The 23,976-nt window shown below is 38.4% G+C and overlaps 1 protein-coding gene across 1 annotated transcript in view; it reads left to right on the top strand.

The window, feature by feature from the left end:
• The first annotated feature begins 577 nt into the window (after window positions 1-577).
• Window positions 578-23,976, top strand: part of znf236 (zinc finger protein 236) — a 97,022-nt gene continuing 73,623 nt past the window's right edge. The window contains exons 1-8 of the mRNA XM_028470493.1: window positions 578-585; window positions 1,871-2,043; window positions 11,301-11,423; window positions 12,292-12,465; window positions 14,687-14,861; window positions 15,547-15,819; window positions 16,978-17,181; window positions 17,263-17,395. Coding sequence (XP_028326294.1) covers window positions 1,939-2,043; window positions 11,301-11,423; window positions 12,292-12,465; window positions 14,687-14,861; window positions 15,547-15,819; window positions 16,978-17,181; window positions 17,263-17,395 — 1,187 coding nt within the window. The 5' untranslated portion in view covers window positions 578-585; window positions 1,871-1,938. The remainder of the gene's footprint in view (window positions 586-1,870; window positions 2,044-11,300; window positions 11,424-12,291; window positions 12,466-14,686; window positions 14,862-15,546; window positions 15,820-16,977; window positions 17,182-17,262; window positions 17,396-23,976) is intronic.

The following is a 23,976-nucleotide window of genomic DNA, read 5'->3' as shown; positions in this document are numbered from 1 at the left end:
CCCCCCCCCACGGTCGAGCGCCCCCCACATACACATCTGAGAAAGCCCCACGGAGGCGAGCACCCAGCGCATCCCGCCACCGACCCTAACCCCCAACCCCCAACCCCAAGGCCCCGCACCAGCATCCCGCCCCACCCACACCCCTGCCCCCAACCCCCCAAGGGGAAGGCCCAGAGAGCCCCCCCCCCCCGCTCAAACTGGTCCATGTTTGGCCCCTGATCTCAAATGAGTTTGATAGCCGTGATTTAGGGATTTATTATTACTGTATATAGGTCACATTTGTTTGCCTGTTTGCAGGATTACGTCAAAAGTACTCAACGGATTTTGAGAAAATGTTAACCAAAGATAGAAGATTACATAACATTTTAGAGGAGATCCAGTTCACTATACTGATTCAGGATCACTTTGAAAAATAAAAAAAAACCCTATCATTGGTGAAATTTAAAAAATTCACATCTCAGTTTGTAATTGATTGATCTAAATGACATTTAACTCAGTTATGTCGGATTTGTTCTTCATTTACTCCACTAAGTTTCCTACAGATTGGATCCGGATTGCAAATTTCAACCCAATATCTCCAAAAAAGTGAGTTCCCACACATTTGGACCTACTGTATAGTTTTCTGTCCTAAGCTGACAGGAGTAACACACGGATTGTTATTCTACTACCTAAGAACGTCTGCTTTTCAGCTAAATCTTTTCTGAGGTTTGGGTGCTTATTTGGATTACTGGGGCTTTTTTTCTTTTATCTTTCTTTTAACCAGGTATGAGTCACATTGAGACTCACATCTCTTTGAGATTTCAGTCTCTCTTTTCAGTGTGAATTGCAATTTACAAATCACTCTGTCCGTTCATCTGACCTCTAGCTGGATATATCTGTATTTGAATCCCAACTGGATGTATGTGAAAATCCTAGCAGATCAACTGTTCATAAAATACTATGTCTCGCCTGTCTGGCACCAACAACCACAGTTAACAGACTACAAACACCTTTCCTCTCCATTCTATTATTCAGTTAGGACTTCAACAGGTCATTGTTGCCATGTCTGTTTGTCTAAAACCAAAGAGTAGCTGCCAAATGGATGGTTAGCGATTCACATTAACAAGCATTCTAACAGATGTAACTAATTAAGTGTCCTAAACTTTTAAGCATAAGCCTAATTCAGAGATCACTGATGAGTTTCCACAGACCAAATAAATTGCTCTAATTCTCCAACCTGACAACTAACCATCTGTTAGGTATTCAGCACTGAAGATGTCCCCAAACCCTTTCCCCTATTCACATCAGGAAAAGCACATAGTTTAATATCAAATGGGACTAGATTGGAAAAATATCTAGTTGGTAACATTATGGTATTGTGACTTTCTATACCTTGTCTTTCAAAGCTTGGTCATTTGCATGAATTCCGAACATGTAAAAACATGACTTAGGGACCCGACAGAGGGACTTGTATATGAATGACCTCCAGCAGTAGACCGTAGTAAAAGAGTAGTTGAGTATTTTTTTGCATTTCAAAAGAATCATACATAAACACAGATTTCTCAGAAACTCCGGATATCAGCTTAAACACAACATTCAAAAAGACTAAATTTATCTTGGAACTATTACACAGAAGTCAAGTGAAACTTCAAAAGAAGCATCAAAATCATTCAACAGAACTTCTCTGATGAGATAAAAAAGGAGATTAAAAAAATTCCTGAAGAACATTGTCTGAATAAACAAAACCTTAACATAACATTGAAAAAGAAGAGAAAATGAATCTCCCTGGAACTAGATTCATATCTGCAAAACTGTTTCTTAGCTGTTTTGAAGATTCAGAATGTTAAAAGGATTATATTGGTGCCTTTTTTGACGTGATGCTCTCCTCCAGGTGAGCGACCCTACAAGTGCTCCCACTGTGGCAAGGCTTTCAACCAGAAGGTGGTGCTGCAAACTCACATGGTGAGACATACTGGGGAGAAACCACACCTGTGCATGTTCTGCCCTGCGTCTTTCTCCCAGAGGGGCAACCTGCACTCCCACGTTCAGAGGGTTCACTCAGAGGTAGGAAACACATTGAAACACACGGACATGGGAATTTTAGCCCTTGTTTCATTCGAGGTTCTTTTTTATTATTAGGTGAAGGTATCTTACGTACGCCACACATGCTTAATGTGTGGCATAACAGGACCTCAGACAGATGCCTCTTTGTAAGTACAGAGAGCCAATGGGGTCTCATTGCATCATTAAAGACTCAGTTAAATGTCCCTGCCCACTAGACTGTGTTTATTGTCACTCAATTGTGGGAAACCATTACGTTTCCCTTCTTCAGCTCTTACATTTTAAAACCTTTCATTTTGAGGACTTGGCCATTTAGTCTGTCAGATTTTTTTGGTTTATTATACAGTGTCAAATTCATGACCCGGGGGCCAAATCCGGCCATTTGGAGCATCCAATTTGGCCTGTAGGGGAAAGTGAAAATGACAGAAGAGAAAACATGAATCATTGTGTAAATGAAACTCACAATATTTGCAGCTACTCACAGTGTTCCTGGTGCTTATATATTGCATGATTGCAGTTATTTTTTATGTTAAACCGGTGAAAAAACTCAATTCTTACAAAATCCTTACATTTTTGACAAATTATCACATAATATGTCCCTTAATTAAATCCTAATTGGTCACAAAATATAAACACTTTAAAGAACATCCTGTAGGGACTGATATCTATCACTTATTGCAATGGATTATTGTCGGTTTCTTACATATATAGTATTTTATGTATACGTACAAGTGCAAACTAGGGCACAAAAATGTTGAAAATTACTCATTTTCCGACTTAAAATCTGTGGCCCACTTGAGATCAAGCTGCTCCTTATTGGGCCCTGAATTAAAATGAATTTGATGCTTCTAATGTAGTGGCATAGTAGAAGTATGCATTTTGAACACGGCCTTGGCAAATGCTAATTGCCCTGCACACTGTTAGGCTGTCAGCACCGGCCCCACTTGTGGATGCAGGGCCCTCATACCATCCTCATGGAGTTAGTTTCTGACAGTTGAAGCAGAAACATGCACATTAGTGGCCTGCTGGTGGTCATTTTGTAGAGCTGTGGTAGTGCTCCTCCTGTCCCTCTTTACACAAAGGAGCAGATGTGCAGTTGTTGTCCAATGTGCAATGCATTGATGTGTCATCGTAGATGAGCTGCACTATCTGAGCATCTTCTGTGGGTTGTAGATGTATGGAAGTAAATCTGTGCCATCACAGTTTGAATTTGTATTTTTAAGCTGATTTTTTTTCCGCATCATTATCGGACTTTGAATTTTAAAACCATCATATTTCTAGCATGTTTTTTTTCTTTTTTTAAAAAAATTTCTGACACTTTTTTTATTATTTAAAAAAAAAAAAAATCCACATAAAATAATTCAGGTGTCGGGTAACATTTATTGCTAATTCTTACAAATACAAATGGCAAATTAAATAAACAATCTTACCTAAGATCCACCGCTCTCCAGTTGGCTGACATCGTTACTTTCTCTTCCCGCCTCGGTGTCACATGACCACTGGAGAGTAACTTGATTGGCTGGACATTGGATAATTAAGGAGCGGATCTATTGCTTTTCCTTGGTCGTTGTCTTGGACTCCAGTCAAATTTTTTAACACAATTTTTTAATGTTGTATTTTTTTAAATTTTATTTTTTTAACCTTTAAAAAAAACAAGTGTCAGGAATAAAAAAAAAACATGCTAGAAATTTGATGGTTTTAAAATTCAAAGTCTGATTTTAATGCTAAAAAAATTCAGCTTTAAAGGTCCAGTATTATGCTGTCTTTCACCCATCTCCATTTGTTCTAAGAACCTCAACAACATAGTATTTTAGATGTTTTCCTAAATACATGCACTACTTCAGGCACTGCTTCAGCATGTGTGTTTATCACAGCAGCAGCAGCAGTAAATCATTAACAGTCTTCCTTCTTCTCCCCACCTCTACTGACCACATAAGATGATAGTCCATTGTTTTTTTCCAACTGCTGCATCGCATTGGGTCATAAACACGTCAGATCATCCCGTTAAAGTGATACGAGGCGATATAACGGCTACTAAAATTTGAACTGATTGTAACCGCTCAGGCTGCGCCGCAGGGAAGTAAACGCTCAACTATCAGCTGAGTCAGCTGTTTTTAACACTCACATGAGTCTTCTGGTCACAGAAATAGTCCATTTAAGATGATGGTCAATTATTTTGTTCGACCTCTGCGTTGCATTGGGTCACAAACACGTCAGATAATCCCATAAAAGCGATTCAACGCGGTATAACGGCTACTACAAGTGAAACTGATTGTGAGCTTTTCGGTTCATCTATATACTGGATGATCTATATACTGAACATAAAGATATTAACTGTCATATTAATTGTAATATCAACCTGCCGTAGCTATGTTTGTTTTACTTGTGAGGTAGTTTGAGAGGGAGGAGCTCACATTCTTATAGGGCAGGTGGAGGCAGGATTGTCAGAAGGAGGAGTTTCCACGTTGTGACATCATAACGTGAGAAAAATCCAACTCGCCAGTTTGGAGCTGACTTTTTCCAAAATGTGGAATAACAAGGGGGGAGGAAACAGAACTTTATCAACTTTGGCCCTCTGAATGAGGCTAAAGGAATGTATATCACTGTAGCAAAACCTTTATAAAGTGAATTTTTCATAATACTGCCCTTTTAATAATACAAATTCAAACTCTGATGGCTCAGATTTACTTACATATAGGTGCCGCCTCATGCTTCCTGTAGTGGTGAATGCACTGGCAAAAGTGATCAATAATCAGCCTGAAAGGATGAGGACAAAGAAATTCAGTCTGTGGTCTCCACCTGCAGAACCATTCCTTTAGAAGTTGTCCTGGTAATTGCCTCTCATTTTCACCTGTTCGCTCTTAATTTGCACAACAGCAGGTACAATTGATTCACAATCATTGTTGCCTCCTAACTGAACGGATTGATTTCCAGAAGTGTGATTGACTAGTAGTTACATTATGTTGTCCAAGTGTTTTTTGTGGTAATTGTGTTTTTCTATTGCCTTCTTTGCTGTCTGCCTCATAAAAAAAAAACCTGTATTTCCATTCACAGTTTGTTGCGTTTATTGAAGTTGGAACTCATTGTCATTTTTTTTTCTGTCAGAGAGGAAATTAAGTGAAAATGTAATCTTTGGTCCTCATTTGTTTCCCCTCCCTCTTGGGCTAGCTCCTCACCGCCACCAATTTTTCCAAGCCTTTCTCATTTACCGAGTGTAATTTAGCTTCAACTTTGATATGACACTGTGCTCTTTGGACTCTTTTGTGTCCAACAGACCAGGTAAATGAGTGAGGGCACATCAAAGACCTCTGGAGAGCCTCAACTCAATCGTGCACTGAGGTTCATATACAGCATTCAGAAACTATGCCCAACACAGGTATTTGCAATAATGACTGCTTTATGTAATATGGCTACAAGCGCAATGGCTACTGTCATTCTGGCTGATTGGACAACAACAAAGGGATTTGAATCATCTTTTTGATGACAGGTTGTTTTTTTCTCCTCCGTTCGTTTCTCCTTTCATCCCTGCATCACTTTTTATCCACATTCAAACTGTTTATGTGATGTGTAAAATTGAGATTGGAGTCACAGATGGTAAAACATTGGCTGTATCTAGCAGCATCCGCCCCCACCCCCCACGATAAAATTTGGACCAAAGACCTCAAACAACCATCATTTGATGGCGACTAAAAAGGAAGAGAACAAACAGAGGATGTAAATGTTAGGAATGCGACATTTTCCTCCTTGGGAATCACTATTTATGTATTCATTTATTTATTTTGAACAAACAAATAAAAAAAAATTCAATTTCAATATACAGTAATACATTTGATTGGTTCAACAAGGGATAGGAAGAAGCCTACCCCCATTCTTCACCGTTAACAACTGCAAAATCCAATGAAATAAACTAAATTAACAATACAAAAGTACTCCAATCGAGCTATTAAGAAAAGCAGAACACAAACCAAAAAAAATTCACAGGCGCCATCAACATCTGTAAGTTTAATTGTTTCATCAAGATCGTTCCACAAAACCACCCCACAAATGGAAATACACATACTTTTTAAATTAGTCCGAGCTTACTGTTGTTTGAAGTTGAGTTTCCCTCTTAAGTTATAACCCCCCCCTGGTCTGTCTGTGAACAGTTTTTGTATGTTTACAGGTAGCAGTTTATTTTTGCTTCATACATTATCTGTGCAGTCTTAAATTGTACTACATCTCCAAACTTTAATGTGTGTGATTTTAAAAACAGTAATTGTTTTGTTTCATTACAGTTACTAGCCATATTTCCTTTCTTCTAGGGCTGGGCAAAAAATTGATTTATTGAATATGTAGAAAAAAAATGTTTTTTATTTTGCAAATTTGAGTTTTAAAAAATAAAATAAATAAATAATAATAATAATAATAATAATAATAATAATAATAATAATTGTTTTTTATTTTATTTTTAATAAAAAAAAATTCCCATCAGAGTTTTTTCTGACTTTTTCGCGTTCCGTCCTTGTGGGTTACCGTAGCGCGATGTGAGCCAGCCCCCTCTTTGTTTTCATTTGTTTACCCTCTGAGTAGGCTATATGTGTGCCACAGGCAAGTTAATTTTTTTATTCGCACTATGCTGAGATGCTAAGGGAAGAGTTTATTATTTTTTTAATTGTAATGTCATATGTTATAAAGATATGTAGTTATCTTATTTCTTAATCAAAAAATTTAAGCTACCGTGAAGTTGCTGTTGAACTTTTGTTTAAACGTGAGTTAAAGCTTGAAATTGTTGAATGACAGAGCCTCATTTACTTTTTACTTGTTTCATGCATTTTAACTCTTGAGGACAATTACAGCAATAAAGTTGCACTTTTGACAATATATCTGATGTCTGCAGTCATTTTTAAGTGCATTGGGGGAAAAAAAAATCGAATCGAAACCCGATTTTTCTTTTAAAAATATGAGTTTTTTTTTTTAAGGCAAAATCACCCAGCCCTACTTTCTTCATTTGTTTAGCTGCAGCTGATATTGCAGATGCATTGACACATCATCCAGCCAACAATGGCTGCTGCCCATTAGTTCTGCCACAGGAAATAACATTGTTGAATGTGCTGTGAAGTGATTATGGAGGTGTCGCCATACTCCAGTACAACAGGGGGCACTGGGCGCTCGGTAATGTTCATGAACCGGAGTGTTTTTGCCTATGTGTTAGATTGAAGCAAGCGTGGGAGCACAGACCTATGCCCTGATGAGGAACCTGCTGAGCCCAGATAAACCAGGAGACCGCTCCTACGAGGATCTGGTAAAGTTGTTGAAAGACCATTTTCAACCCAAGACCAGTGAAATAATGCTGAGGTTGAAATTTAATACCAGGACCAGGAAGCCTGATGAAAGTGTTAGTGATTATGTGGACTGTAATTTTGGCGATTTATTGACGATGATGCATGGAGACCGGCTGGTTTGCGGCATAAATGATGGCAGCGGAGACTGCTGTCAGAAGACACGTTAACTTTTGACAAAGCACTGAAGCTTATGCAGGCAATGGAGGCCGAAAACAGAGACGAACAGGATTTGCATGGAGCCAGAGGGCATGCAAAATGGAACCGAGCGGTGGGGTTGGTGAACAAGCTGAACGATGTCTGCGCCAAGACAAAGCATCAGACGGGGACATGTTACAAATGTAATGGAGACAAGTATTTGGCCAAGGACTGCAGGTTTACCCGAGTGTCATAATTGCGGAAAAGTGGGTCACATCAAAAGAGCCTGCAGAATGAAGAACATGAGGAAGGTGAAGACTAAGCATGTGAAAGGCGAGGCAGGCGAATATAGCATAAGAGCAAATTTCATGCGAGAACAACGGGAGGATAGTGACGAGGAGGAAGTTTTCCCTATGTACCACATGAAAGATGGTGATATCACCATATACAACATGCAGGAAGAAATAGTCATTCCCAGAGAAGAACCAATAAGAAAAGTGTTAAAAGTAAATGGGCAGGATATAACCTATGAAGTAGACACAGGCTGTGGCTATAAAATAATGTCAAAGAAGGCAATTTACAGGTTAATCTGTGGTGTTAAAAAAACCCAGTTTGCTCTAGTGCAAGATAAAACTGAAAACATATGGTGGACATGCAGTATCAGTGCTTGGAGCAACAAAAGTCAAAGTGGAACATGAAGAAAATGCTAAGATGTTAGCAGTAGTGGTCGTCAAAGGTTCATGGACCAGTTTACTGGGGCGAGGGTTCCTAAGATGGAAGATATGATAGCTTGTCTTTCTGGGGGTGAGAAATATACCAAGCTTGACATGAGCCATCCTTATCAGCAGATTGTATTAGATGAGGATTCAATAAATTATGCAACAGTGAATACACACAAATTACTTTTCACATACAGTATACAAGACTACCTGCCCAGCTCTATTTCAGTGCATGATGGAGGGTGTGCTGCAAGGGATTGAGAATGTGGCAGTATACCTGGATGACATCATTCTAACCTGAAAGGATGACAAAGATCATCTGCAGACACTGGATCAAGTGCTGCAACGACTGCAAAATGCTGGACTACGTAAAAGAAGCAAGTGCCAGTTCCTGGAGACTGAAGTGACATTCTTGGGACACAAAGTGTTCAAGACAGGGTTGGATCCACTGCCAGCCAAGGTGAAAGCAGTGCAGAAAGCCCCCCCACCTACATCTGTGACTGAGCTTAAAGCTTATTTGGGACTGTTGAACTTTTATAATCAGTTTTTGCTTAATATGTCTACTGTACTAGCACCTATTCATAAGTTGCTCTAAAAAGATGAACCATGGCCGTGGGGGCAAGAGCAAGAACTAGCTTTCACAGAGTCAAAAGAACTGGAAAAGGCTACACATAAACTATGCAGGTCCTTTTATGGGGAAACTGTTCTTAGTAATTGTGGATGCTCGTTCAAAATGGTTAGATGTCTACGCAGTAACTTCATCCACTTCAACAGGAGTGTGTGGTACCCGCACCAATGTCAAACACAATAGAACAAGATGCAGGTCGTATGTAAGAAGGGGACAGAGTCTTGCCCGCAAGAGAGCAGTACATCTGTTGTTTCTCCAACGATGATCTTCTGTTCTCACAGACATAGGATACCACCAGCATACACGAAGGACTTTAAGTGAGTGGATATTGATAAACGCAGACATTAGAAAAAAAAAAAAGAAAAAAAAACATAAGGGAGATTTGTTATGTTTGAATGTCTGAGTGTTGACATGATTTCTGTTTGTTAGCACATACAGTATAGAACCAAAAAGGGAAAAGATTGACAGTGATGTATTTTGTTGAAATTATATGCAGATTTTTACATAAATGTTAAGGGTTGTGCCAGTGTAAACTGAAAATTGAACAACTGTTGGTTTGGGTTTGTTTGGACCAGCTTGGGTGGTTATAGTTGTGAATGTACACTAGAAAAGTTTCAAATTAAGAGGGGAGGGATGTTGTGAAGTGACTTCTGAGGTGTCGCCATACTCCAGTCTAGCAGGGGGAACTGGGCGCTAGATAATGTTCATGAACAGGAGTGTTTTAGCCTATGTGTTAGATTGAAGCAAACCTCCTTTTAGACCAGTCACATGTAGTAATAATAATAATAATAATAATAATAATAATAATAATAATAATAATAATAATAATGATAATAATATATTTAATTTATAAAGCACTTTTCATTGCAAGGAATCTCAAAGTGCTACATTTAAAAACACAATAAAAATACACAAAATTTAACAAGAAATATGTCTTTAGTTGGGCTTTAAATAGGTCCCTACTCTGCACTCCTCTGAGCTCCAAAGGGAGGCTATTCCAGAGCCGGGGTGCAACTGAACAAAAGGCTCTATCCCCTATGGTTTGGAGCATTGTGGAGGGGACCTGGAGGAGCCAGCCGCTGGATGATCTCAGAGTGCGGGTGGAGCTTTGGAGAGGGATGAGTTCTTGTATGTGTGATGGACCATGGCTGCTGATACGTGTGAGAAGCAGAGTTTAGTATTGAATACAGTAGGGGACTGGGAGCCAGTGGAGGGAGTATAGAATGGGAGTGATATGCTCATACGTGCGTACTTGCATTAGGATTCTTGCTGCACTGTTCTGAATATACTGTACTCTTTGAAGGTCTTAGAGAGGTTTTTTATGCAGATTTTTGAAGGTGAGTTGTTGCCTGATGCCAAGGTTGGTTGTAGAGGAGGAGAGACCAATGACCTGGCCATAGAAGGAGAGCGGGGATATGGAGGAGTTGGTGTTCTGGTGAGGAGTGCCAACAAGTAGTGCCTCAGTTTTACTACTGTTGAGCTGGACGAAGGTGTTGCTCATCCATGCCTTGATCTCCTCAAGCCAAGCAGCAACACATGAAAGGGCTGTGGAGGAGTTGGGGGCAGTTTTGATGTACAGCTGTGTGTCATCAGCATAACAACAAGTTGTGTCTGCTGATGGCACGACCGAGTGGAAGCATGTATGTTATAAAATGGATAGCGCCCTGGACTAATCCCTGAGGAACACCGCACGTAACAAGGAGGGATCTTGACTACGGTGTCGAAGGCCGCTGACAGGTCAAGGAGAATCAGAAGTGACGGTGATCCTACATCAGCTGCAATCAGCAAATCATTTGTTACCCTAAGTAAAGCTGTTTCCATGCTATGAGCTGAGACAAAAAATCAAGGTTCGAGGTTAACAGAGCTTGTAATAAAAGTGGATATAAAGAAGAAAGCCTGCTCCTTTATTATCACATAATGAAGATATCACAGAAAGTACCAGTACTTTTAAAGGTGTTTTTTTGTTAAAATAAATGTCCCTGACTTTTGTTTATTGGTAATGCATAAAACATGTAATGTGGCCTATGATGATTTCTTCTAAATCTAGCTTGCTTTTTTGTTCTTTTTTCTAGGTTACAAATATCAGTCTATCGTTCTTTAGCAGCTTTCAATTTTAAATGACTAATTGTGATTTAGTCTTTTCTACAATTTTGCATAAGATAGTACAAAAAAAAAAAAAAACTTGTCCTCCTGTGTTCAAGCATCTTAGCTCTTATCATCTACATTCATTTATGGTACCTGGTGGGGACTCATGTTTCTTTCCCTCCTTAAAACTCCTTTGCTTAGACATCTGACAAATTACCATTAAATAGCATTTTGGAAAAACCTTAGTAAGTAAAACTCAAAATAGTTCAGTTCCAGATGTTGGAGATTGAATTCTTTTCTGTTAAGATATTCACTGTTATATGTAAGCTGCTGCTGCTATAAATGCTAAACTATGTATATCTATCATCACAGACCAAAGGGATACCACTTTTTCCATGCATGGACTGCAGTTGTGTCTTCAAGAAGCTTGGTAGTCTGAACGCACACATCAGCAAGATGCACATTTCTGTGATTGAGGTATCCTCAAGCAATCAGGTAAGACAGCAGATACAGTATGCACACAAGCTTTTATCCAGTTTAATTTGCCTTTAAATTTAGTCTCATTGACAGAGGTGAAAGTAATGAGTGAATTACAATTACTCACGTTGCTGTAATTGAGTTGCTTTTATGGGTACCGAAAGAGGCTCAACAAAATCTGTGCCCCAAAAAAATCTGTGATCGTGGCGACAATTCCAACTCTGCTGTTTCGTAAATGGCATGAAGAAAAGAGCAAAAAATCTGGACTTAAACCATTTAACCAAACCTTCAACCATTTCACCCATTTGGTTGAGGTACTAGATATGGCATGTTCTGTATTTAAGAATATATTGCAATGAATTGCAAGGTTCCCTGTCTTTAGAAAGCAAGCAGAAACATTGCATGTATTGCTGGTACTTTTTCTTTCTTCGTTTTCCATTCAATATATTTTGCTGCAGAGTGAAAAGCCTATTTGCCACTTACTTTACACTCTTCATCAACAATCATGTTTGTTTGTTTTTTGGCTCAGTAGTTCTTGCTCTTGCCTTATTGCTAACAGCTTTAGCCTTGATAGCACCTTGTTATCAGCCATTAGGCAATGGGGCATGTTTTCTCCAAGGTTTCCAGTCCAGTGTGGCTATATAGATGATGATGGTAATATATTGCTATTAGTTCGTCAAATGTACTTTAGGCTTTTAAAGAAATGTATTTTTCTCATATGCACAGACATTACCTCTGCGAAACCATCCCATCCACAACCACACAGTATTTTAAAGGGCATTTAAAAAACTTGAATGCATTTTACTTGATACTTGGTTATTTTCTGAGATATTATACAACAATAAAACAATCTTCTCATCGTTTTCTTCCTTCTCTAACTCTATAGGAAACGGAATCAACAGGCCATGGCCCTGAGGTTTCTGATGGTGGGGAGGGAGTAACTGATGTCATCCAGCAACTACTCGAGCTGTCGGAGCAGGTCAGCGGAGAGACGGCCCAGCCTCAGCCTCCAGAGCCTGCAATCGCCATGGAAACAGCCATCAACCAAGATATCCTGCAAGTGGGTGACCATCAGTTGTTTACAATAGAAAAGTAGTAAGAGAAAGCACATTTTCTGGTTTATATTCTTCTACACATTTGGTTTCTATATGGCTTACATTCTAATGACTATTACAGCTAAAGGCGATGAACTAAATTCCTCAGCTCATTAAAAAGCTCTAAAGGGAAATTAAACTTTCCCAGCTAAAAGGTTTTTGGGAAAGTTAGGATTCTCATTCATCCAGGTTAATGAGGACAATGTGATGGTTGACAGATAGTTAACTCCTGTCAGCACAGCTCCTGATTAATTTCTGGTTTTAAATAAATGAATACATTTCAATGACAAATTCATGCAATTATAGGCCACTTTTCAGGTTGTGGGGGTCAATTAATGCATAATTTGGTTAAGTTTTTTTCTAAAGTTCCTATTTTGCATCCTTTACAGGTAGTTTGACCTTGCCTTTTGCTATTTTTTTTTTTAAATAATTTGCAAATGTCTCTCATTATTGCATGGCTTTGATTTTCATGCATTTACCTAATTAACCCATGAGTATTCCAAGCAGTGAACAAGACAAATACACTTTTACTGTTATTAAAAGTGAATTAATGACAATTGGAGTAAGATTGCCACTTTTCATATATTGTATGTCAAAGAAACCACTTAATCTACAGATGTTATGGCAACGCTTGTAGTTAAAGTATTTGCAAAGAGTGGCTAAAAAAATTAGTAAATGAGTTAAAGCCACTGTTTGTGGAAGAAGTTCTTAGTCCAAACAGTTGTCTTTGGCTTAATTTACTTTGTTCTAGCAAACAAAGGAGAGCATTGCAGGATATACATTCTGATGAAGTGTTCTGGTGAAGCAGTCCCACATAGGCTATTACATAGAATATTAAAAAGGCATTACATACAGAACTAACACAAGAATTTTTGTACAGATAACTTTTCTACTTACTGTTGTCTTTGAAAGCCACTAGTACAAATATCTGCACAAACCGTAGATAGGAAAACATCTGAGCATCACTGTCAGCCTGACATCTAAAATGCCTTGTGGCCTATATGCAGTAAACCTAAAATAAAATTCACAAGAGTAGCCAAACACATTCCGATAGCAGTCACCTCCTTGTTTCAACAAAGTCAAGGACCACTTAAAACAAAACAGATCTACTGCAGTTTGTAAAACAAAACACCCTCAAAGAGCTCACTCACACAGGAATCAGTTATTTCTAATTCTTTTGCAAATTTGAATGTCAAAGTTTTTCTTGTATATTGTCGTGGCAAAACATGAGGGCTAATTTACTGTTCCTTCTTTTTCCACTAAGAGCATTGAACGCACATATTATGAGACTGCTGTTGTTGTGTCTGAATTTTTTGATTCAGCATTCATTCTTATGGCAGTTTTTAGTGTTACTACTGCAGAATCCTGGGGTTGTTCATGTGTGAAGTTTTAGTCTAATTTGAATCTCACTGAAAAGGATACTTACATCATTATTATCATTATCATTATCATTATTATTATTTATGTCCAAGCTGCAGTTAAAGTTTTTTTTTGGCACCATTCATACTCACCTTTGAGCAAATTGTAATCCAAGGTGTTATGAGAGGACACTGGACCTCTGCTCCTTTTCTTGGCTCTGTATTCAAGCTTTAGAAAACTTTCCAGCCAATCAGAGATCTACAGTGTCCCATGAGCTGTTTTGAGCCTTACTGTTGGCTGCTCATCTAAAGTCGCGTTCACATTCACGACTGCAATGGCAGTCGTTCCAGCAGGAAAAGATAGGTATAATGGTTACATGGCAAAACAAGCCAAAAAAAAAAAGGAAGACAGACGTGGAGAAGCAACAGTCTAAAGCCCCAAACATATTTGGATGAAATGGACTCCATGGAGGTCTGTGTGGACTCAAAGCGGGCATCCACCCCACATACTGCTTTCAGAGTGATAACAGTGCTTTCATGTCAGAGTCTCGAAAACATCAGAAAGCTCCACAGATGTTCACGTTCATGAGGATACTGCTGAATTTGAAACGGTGAGGGGAGGGGGAAGCGTGGTTGATTCAATTCCAGTCCCTCAATTCTACATGCTGCAGCTTTAAGCAGCATAAGGCATGAGTGGAACAATAAATGGAAAATGTTCGTTCTAATCAATGCTACAACACAGTGGGACTTTAACAAGAAACATAGCCAGTTTCTGTTTGAATCAATGCCTGAAGTGACTCATTGGACTATTATACTTTTGTTTCTTTAGCAAGCGTTGGAGAACAGCGGCCTGAGTGTGGTGCAACCCAAAGAGGTCACATCCACAGTGTCTCAGAACCAGACTAATGGAGCAGCTGCTGTCGAAAGCAAGAAAGTACAAAGTACTGACAAGCATATCAGGGAGAAGAAGAGGAGCATTTTTAAGAAGCCCATCCAAATGCCAGGTAAGAAGGACAGCAGTTCAAAAACGTCCTAAAATCTTAGCACTTTTCTCCAAGTTCCTCATCAACAAATCCTAAGCAGTTAACAAATAGGTTTATATCAGACAGTGGCAAGGAGTGGCGCAGTGCTTGGTCAAATTTTTTGTGACCTCAAAAGCAGAAAATGACTCCAAACACCCAGAATGACAACAAAAACACACAAAATACACTTAACATACACAACATTTCTCAAAAACACGCAACAAATGACTCAAACCAAAAAGAACAACAAAAAATATACACAATGAGAAGAAAGTACAAAACAAGAACAAAATGCACAAAAAACTCAAACAAAAAATTTAAAAAAAATAAGACAAAGCAACAACAAAAGTATACATAAGATGACAGAACCCTTTGTGCTTTCTTGTATTAATTGTAAATTAATTGGTCATTATTTAAAATGCTGATTTGAATGTTGATAATATGGCCCTCGGATCAGACAATCACATTTTTGTGGCCCTTGTTGCAATAAAAGTTGCCAATCTCTGGTACATACCGTTAACATATTCTTATTTCTTGTGGAAATCTTGAGTAAAATAACCTTTGAATTTATGATTTTCTGTCCTTGGGAAGTTTTCAGATCCTAACCCTTATACATAAAAAAAAACGCCGACTCAGGGGGTTTGTTTCATTCTTCTCACATGTTCAGGCTCCATCAGGGAGGAGGATGGCATCCGATGGCATGGATGTCCGTACTGCTCCAAGGAATTCAAGAAACCCAGCGACCTTGTGCGCCACATTCGTATTCACACCCACGAGAAGCCATTCAAGTGCAAACAGTGCTTCAGAGCATTTGCTGTGAAGAGCACCCTCACCGCACATATGAAAACACATACGGGCGTAAAGGCCTTTGAGTGTCAATGCTGCCTGAAGTGCTTCTCTACTTCTGGGAGCATGAAAGTACACATGCGGCTACATACTGGTAAGTAGCGGGTTGGAAGGGTCAAAGTGTGTTTGATTATCAAATAATCATTTATTTTGTATGCTCTATATGCTTTCTCCCACAGCCAAATTTGCAGCTTTGTGTTTTTCTTTTGCTGCATGTTTAGTATCTGCAACTAATTGTTACGTTGGCTTATCATTGAAGTAGCAAAAGCTGGCTCTGTGTGAGTTTAGTTGTTCTGCTTTAGATGTAGCTTAGATTCACGTTTTTTTTTCTCCATTTTTTTCATTTTTTTCATACGTCAAAGCCAGAACACTCATTTTATAATGGTTAATTAAAAAAGGAAAAACAATCCTTGAGGCTACTTGTGCATTTATAATGAATGGCCTCTCCAATGGCAATGTAACACTTGAGTAAGTGTATTTTTAGCTCTTAAACACTTTCCTTCAAAGCAAAACTAAATGCCGGGGTTTTTATTGTTGTACGTGGGCTAACAGTGATGTAAGAAGCCACCAAAACGTCACAAAACACATTTTTTTTTAGCCAATAACAAAATCTGATTGTAATAGCCATGTTTTAACTCATAAAGGGAACCAAATTAGACTTTCTTAGTCATTCAAACTTGAACTTTACAGTACAGATAAGAACAAAATGTTGTCGCATTGGCTCGTATTGCAGGATAAAAACAGGATAAAAAACAGCAGCAAGTATTTACATAAGGTAAAAAAATAATTAGGTGCAGCTATAAATAGATATTAAGGAGAAAAGTTATGTACAATTCCTATACAGATAAATATATTGCACATTTTTTTAATGTATGTTATATTGTCTATTTTTACAGTCCAGTGAGGTTATATTGTCTTTCTTACTGTCCAGTGAGGTAATCTGGCTGCGGAACCTCTTTCCAGAGTTCAGCAGCAAAAACAGTCCTCGGTGAGGGTGGGAGGTCTCTGTGCTAATTTTAAGTCTGTGCTGCATACGCTCTCCACTGCTGTGCCATTGATGTACCAAATTGAAATACTTTGATTAAAATGTTTGACAGGAAGCAATCAAAAATGTATTTGCCTTTTTAAAACCACATGTAATAATATAAATCCATGAATATCTAAGAAAATATGTATTTTTTTAATCTGACAAATTCCCTTTTGGAATTTTTATCCTATTCTTCTTACAATAGTTGTTTCAACACTTTCCCAGGTGTGCGTCCTTTCCCCTGCCCTCATTGTGACAAGATCTTTCGTACGTCAGGCCACAGAAAGACACACATTGCTTCTCACTTCAAAGGCCTGCAACAAAAGAAGCACAAATTTCCACGGAAAACCAACAAAGCCAAAGCATCCAAGAGCAACCTACCCCTTCCCGATATTCCTTTCCAAGAACCCATCCTCATCACCGACTTTGGTAGGACAGCAAACACTTAGAACAGCTTTGTGTTTCTCATGTGTTGGGATTTATAAGTTGGATGCTTGTTGGCTTCATCAGGTCTCACCCCGTCCCAAAACCCTCGACTGGCTTTCCAGCAGTACCTGGACGTGGTGGGAAATGACCGGCCTTACAAATGTCAGTTCTGCAATAAAGCTTATAAGAAGTCAAGCCATCTGAAACAGCATGTCAGGTACGTTCAAGATTTCCTGCATTCAATACAAGATCTCAGAAGATACTCAGAGATACTTTGAATCAGAATTCACGAAATAGCAATGAGCCCACAATGTGTCAGTAATTATAGAAAGTGTCTACTGTATTTGTACGGCTGGCGTACAGACAAATTACCTAGCGTCTGGGTTAGGTTTAGGGTTAGGTTATAACCCAATATCGCACATTTTTTTAGGGTTAGGTTATAACCCAGCCTCAGTTAGAGCCTTGACTTTGCTTCACTGTAAAGTGATTTTTTTAACTGGATGGTTTTTACAAAGTAATGAGCTGTGTTAATACCATACATTAAATCCTACCTTTTCTTATCTTCTGCATGTAAACATGTGGGAGAAAAACAGTTGCATTACAGCATTAGTCTTTGTGCTCTGATGCTACAATAGACAGTCTGCCCAACGTTCTCATGGCTTTCACCATTTCACCGTTTCATTTTGATATTTTATAATCTCTGTTTGAATGTTTCACTTTCACATTGAGTAACACTGTGTATGAACTGTGCTCTATAAATAAAATTGCCTTGCCTTAACACTTTGCAAGGTTAGAATATTGGTCGGGTTTTGTCAATTGGTTTAATTCAAGAACCGAAATAAAAGACATAAAAGAGCAAAATGTTAAATCAATGAAAACGTGACTTCCTAAAATAATGTATGACCTCCTCAAACTGAGCGCAACAGAGGAAAACATATTTTCTTCTATCGTGATTGCCATTTCAAAAGGTTGCTGTTGCTCATTATTTTCAACACACATGAAAATGCAGAAAAATAAGCACATCGAGATCTGTGATGTAGAATCAGTTAACATTACATTTCAAAAGTAAAGTGGAGCCTGGAAAATAAAAGGCGAAATAATGAGTTGCAATAAACAGAAAAGCACTAACATTGAAAATGTTACCCAATTGTGGAGAAAAAGATTGTGTCATGGGATGTTAAAATGGCATTCTGCGGCAAATTGGATTTTGTCGTTCCAAACGTCATCCTGCAAATATAGATTTTTGTAAACAGTTTTGATGGAATTAGACTTGGTAATTCTGTTTAACAAATACAGGGATGACATTTACTCATCTCAGGAAATTTTCCTTCTCAGATGACTTGATGTCATTGATAGTAAGTCAATATTAGGATGGATGCAAATGTGCTGAAGTCATGGTAATAAAAGTTATATTATAATAATATTGTGTGGATAAGATGGAAGTGCTCGTGGAGGTGAGCAGAAAATAATAAAGTAAGTCAACCGTGGCATAAGGTGAGAGACAATGGCTCATCTGTCGCTAAATCAGACACTTGATCACAAATCTTAAAATTCATTTCAACTTTATTTATATAGCGCTAATTCCAACATATTCATCTCATAGCGCTCATCACAAAATATTTAAAATACATGAAAGAAGAACAGAATAAAGAGAAAGAAGATCAGAATATCACAGACTAGTTGAGCACTAGTTGAGACCCACAGATCAGGAACTGCCAGCGCCAAGACATCTGAAACAGAAAAAAAGAGAGAGAAGGGCGAGGAGGAAGTACAGACTACAGAAATACATGACCGTAATAGCAGGTCGGCCTGCATGGCAACACCTGCTGCTAAACTATGTGTGAGTTGAATGAAACTGAGTGTGGTGTGGACATCAGTGTAAATGGTGAGTAAGTAGTGTAGTGGGTCAGAAGTGGGGGATGAACTACAACCCCATCATAACCTTGTACAGATAAATTGACGACAAAGGTGTTACCACTTGCCTTATTTGGTGTGGCTTTCCCTTATGCGGCCAAATACCTACAGAACTACCAGTACATCATGTCGTGTACTGAGGAGTTACTCTCAGAAGTAGCTTTACGCCTCAACATGTTGCCAGTCTGCTTTTTAGAATATGGCCACCTTTGCTGGTACCTCTTTATGGTACCAGCACGGCCTCTTTCACCTTCATACTGATAGCTTTTTTTTTTTTTTTTATAGCTCACACCCACACAACGCCTACAGAATTTGTATCATCATCATTATTATCATTACACGAATTAATCTCAAAGATGCCTTGATCATGTTTAGCAGTTCATTGTAAAAAGACTTCTGTGAATAGAGTTTCCTTATTTACATGGTGCCATCATTTTGTCTGGCACAAAATTCGTCAACACTCATTTATGATGATTGTCATTAACAGGTATTGTGACATTCTGTGGCCCAACAAAATTATTGCTCCATGGCCTATCCATGTTTGGAGCCACCAAATTCAGCTCCAGGAGCTGAAGCCGGAGCCTTTAATAGCTTTAATTTAAACTATAGCACTTGCATATATACTTAAATTCTACTTTTTAATATTTTTCAGTCTGCCTTCTCCTACAGCCTGAGCACAGACAAGCTTGATTTGCTATTTTGACAGAGGTCTGACTACTCTTTGTCACTGAAATTGGCTTCATATAGATAAGGCTGAAAGAATCCTTCAAGCGGAATGTCTACGTGCAAGTCATTCTCAGATTCACTCGTGTCCAATTGTGTACAATTGTGAGAAAATGTTTCTTTCTTTGCTTTGCCGAGCATCCATGGCTGTGTTTTTGATGAGTAGTTGCCAGTAAGTACTTTCATGGTAGCATCACAGCCAAGATGGCTGCGTTTCAGAAATCTTGCTTGATGCATTGAAGAATCACGACTAGTCTTTTGTTGTTGTTTACTAGTGGAAGACCATGGTAAGACAAAAACATGCACACCAAACACACATTCTCTAGAGAGGCTCGTCTTCACTCATGCAGCCAGCACAAACTCGGCCCTTCTCTGTCAAATTAAATAAGAAATTCACAAAAAAAAGAAATCTAACATGTAATTTCCTTGTCATTGGACATAATGCTAAGGCTAATAGTTGTGGTTTTTTTCAGTCCATTGTTGCTACCTCATTTTGTTCAAGTAATAGTTTGTGGGATTCCAAATCTCTGTGAATGCTAGTTGCTTAAAAGTGTTCCAGACTCAGCTAAATATTGAGTTTCATTCATTGATGCCCGTTGGCACCATAACTGTGCTTTAATGTTTGGAACCTCTACATGAATCTTCTTTGCTGCCGACATAGATATAGATTTAATGAATTGCATATCATATATTTTACATTTAACTCGTTATATTGGTCTGAGATGAGCAATTCAGTTTGACCTTTCTAGGCATTAGGTTAAATAATAGGTAAGAATCAAAAACAATTGTGGAAGAAGTGATTAGAATAAGAAAATTTGTGTTAGGAAAATGTCCATCATTGAAAGAAGCACAGGGCAGTTACTGTGATAAACACAATTACACAGATAATTATTCAGACTAAATCAGAGCAGAACAAGGGGACATGTCTGCTTTTTAACATTTATCAACCTAATGAACAAAGGACAAAGAAATCTGCATAAGGTTTGGCTTTTTCTTTCTGCCTGCATTAATGTTCACTCAGCGGTTGGTGGTCAGGACTCTAATAATTATAAGCAAACCACAGTGATGTTGGCATACCAAGAAACAGGCCTAAAGACGCAACATAAATATTTCAAAAGTCTTAACTCATTTATCCTCTTTCTCCACCCACTGCTTCCTGCACTCAGGGTCATGATCGTCTGCTGGTGCCTAATTCCAGCTCTGATTGGGTGTACGGGTTGTACGCCATGTACAAGTTGCCTCTCTGTCGTAGGGCACAGAAACAAACCAACCAACCAACAAGCAACTCACTCATTCAAGGGCAATTTCTGCAACTACAATTCACCTAACATACACATTTTTAAGTTGCTTGCATGTGCATTGGTAGCACATGCAAACTCCACTCAGAAAGGTCAGCGAAATTCTTCCTGCTGTTTAAACTAAGCTCTGTTCAGGGCTCAAGACTGCGACCAAATTGGTCGCATATGCGAGTATTTTGATCTGATCGCATCTGTGGGAGTGCGTAGGGTGGCCTTATTTTGAAAATCCAAAAGGAGGAAACGGAGTGTTACGTGTTGTGGCGTCCGGGCACGCGTAGCAACAGAGCGCATTGGGGGGCGCGCCTGGCTGACGTGGGGCGGAGGGTTGCGGGGTAGAGCACGCTGAGCAGAATGACGGAGCGCATGTGGGGCTTGCTTATCGGACCTGGGACAGGGGGTGGGGAAGAACGCACCAAGTGGAGTGATAAAGCGTACACGCGCAGCGCATGCATCATTCCACTCAATATTAGCGTGTGAGAGGCTTCTCAACACAAAAGTCAGATTTGAGGGCCTGTTATTGAAATTTCATCAGAATCAGCATCGATGGGCCAGAACTGATGGACTATGATGCCAGGCCAGATGTTCAGCTGTGGTTCTCCCAGGGGAGAGGTTTAGATGACCCCACTATAAGAGCTAGCCCCTCTGAATTGAATTCCATGGGGTGAAGCAATGCAGATGCCAAGTTGGTTCTGTCACTGTGAATAACCTGTTATGCTTTGCTGTTATTTCAAACATTTTTGTTACGTCTTCTTTTAAAATTAAAATAAATGACCTGATTTCAGCCACTGCTTGTTTTTAATTTACATTTTTTTTAATGTATTTATTTACAGAATAAAATAACAAAACCGGCTTCCAGCAACCCATCTCACCCCAACCACTCCCCATACATTCATACCACAATTCCATTTCTTTTCATGCTCAGTTATTCTGTTGTTATTTGTTTCGATAATTGTTTTTTAGCATATACTGATGATAAAGTGTTTTATACATAAATTTGATATAGCTTTAGCTTTAAAAAATAGACATTTTACCTAGCAGGATAATCATATTCAAAAAGTGGGTACATTTGCCTTCAAGAACGCAAAATACTTTGTGGTGTGATTTGCAAAACAATATCCATAGACCTTAACCATGACTGTACACTGACCCAAAATGCAAAAAGAAAAGGGAGCAACCAAATGCTGCGCCACCACTGGAAACGTTTGTGAAGAGCCCTGCTGTTCTTTTTTATTTCAATGACATGAAATACGTTCACTGCACTGCATCCAGGGGAGTATTATTACCTCCACCAAGGAGGTCAAAATAAACATGATCTATAATTATATTTATTTACATATTTATGTGTTTGTTTGTCTGTTTGCAGGATTATGCCAAAACTACAGATTTTGACAAACCAAAGATAGACTTTACGCCTTAGAAGATTACATTAAAGAGGGATATTACTGATTCTGGATCAGTTTGAAAAATAAAAAAAATCCCTATAATCATTTGCAAAATTTTGATTCGTAATTGTCCAATCTTTATTAAATCTGACTCAGTTGTGTCAGGTTGGTTTGTCAATTACTCCTCTGAGTTTCTTTCAGATCAGATCTAGGTTGTGCATTTCATCTTGAATTTGATTTGTATTTTTTTTCAAATGGGGGTGTCCATTTGAACCTACTGTATGGTTATTAATAGAAATTATAGAATTTTTTTTCAAGCCTGTCAAGCTGTAAATGATCATGGTACCAGGATCAAGATTACTGATCCAGATAACTGCCAATATCAGACAAAGAGGAGATTTGTGGCTTGGTGGAGGTTTGCTCTTGTTCTCCTTCAGATACGAGTTTGTTGAAACTCTTTTCAGTGAGGTCTATGGAAAGCCGAGCGAGTATTTATTGTATCCTTGATATCACATGTCAAAAACACACACGCTTGCACCAAGGCTTCCTATTGGCTTCCTGCTATGGAAGCCCGTTTCTGCCACTAAAAAAAAAAAAAACAAGAAGGAAAGTCATAATTATGGGAAACAAAGTCATAATTATGAGAAAGAAAGTCATCATTATGAGATAGAAAGTCATCGTTATGAGAAAGAAAGTCATCGTTATGAGAAAGAAAGTCATAGTTATGAGAAAGAAAGTCATAATTATGAGATAGAAAGTCATCATTATGAGATAGAAAGTCATCATTATGAGAAAGAAAGTCATCATTATGAGTTAGTAAAGTCATAATTATGAGATAGAAAGTCATAATTATGAGAAAAAACATCACAATTATGAGATACTTTTACACATTTACAGCAGCTTGTTCATGTGGTGAGCTGACACTGAGAGATGGCTGATAAGACTATTGAAGACTACGTTAGACAAGGCTTTACAAATGATGAAATACTTTGTTTACTTGCAAATTCACATAGAAATATGCAAAAAGAGGCTCTAGCGTTGAAAGGATAAAACTGATGTGGCTGAAGTAGCAGTTTATTGAACAACAAATGGAGATTTATGGTCAGTGCCATGGGTACAGATGGATGTACCAAAATGTGACTTTGTTTCTCATAATTGTGACTTTACTAACTCATAATTATGACTTTGTTTCTCATAATTATGACTTTACTAACTCATAATTATGACTGTTTCTCATAATTATGACTGTTTCTCATAATTATGACTTTCTAACTCATATTTATGACTTTCTAACTCATAATTATGACTTTCCTTGGTGTGTGGCTGAAACGGGCTTCCATATCCTGCAGTCCAAAATAAATGACAAACCAATTAATACTCAGGATTGTGTTGTTATCCCACTTGAGCATTTCAGCTTTCATTAGCAAACTATAGTTACACACAATTGTCAGAGTTTTTGCAGCTCACTAATGAACTAGTGT

Source organism: Gouania willdenowi, chromosome 16 (assembly GCF_900634775.1).
Source record: "Gouania willdenowi chromosome 16, fGouWil2.1, whole genome shotgun sequence".
In the NCBI taxonomy this organism is placed as follows: domain Eukaryota; kingdom Metazoa; phylum Chordata; class Actinopteri; order Blenniiformes; family Gobiesocidae; genus Gouania; species Gouania willdenowi.
Note: the sequence above shows the minus strand (reverse complement) of the source record. Positions and strands in the feature narration are given on the sequence as shown.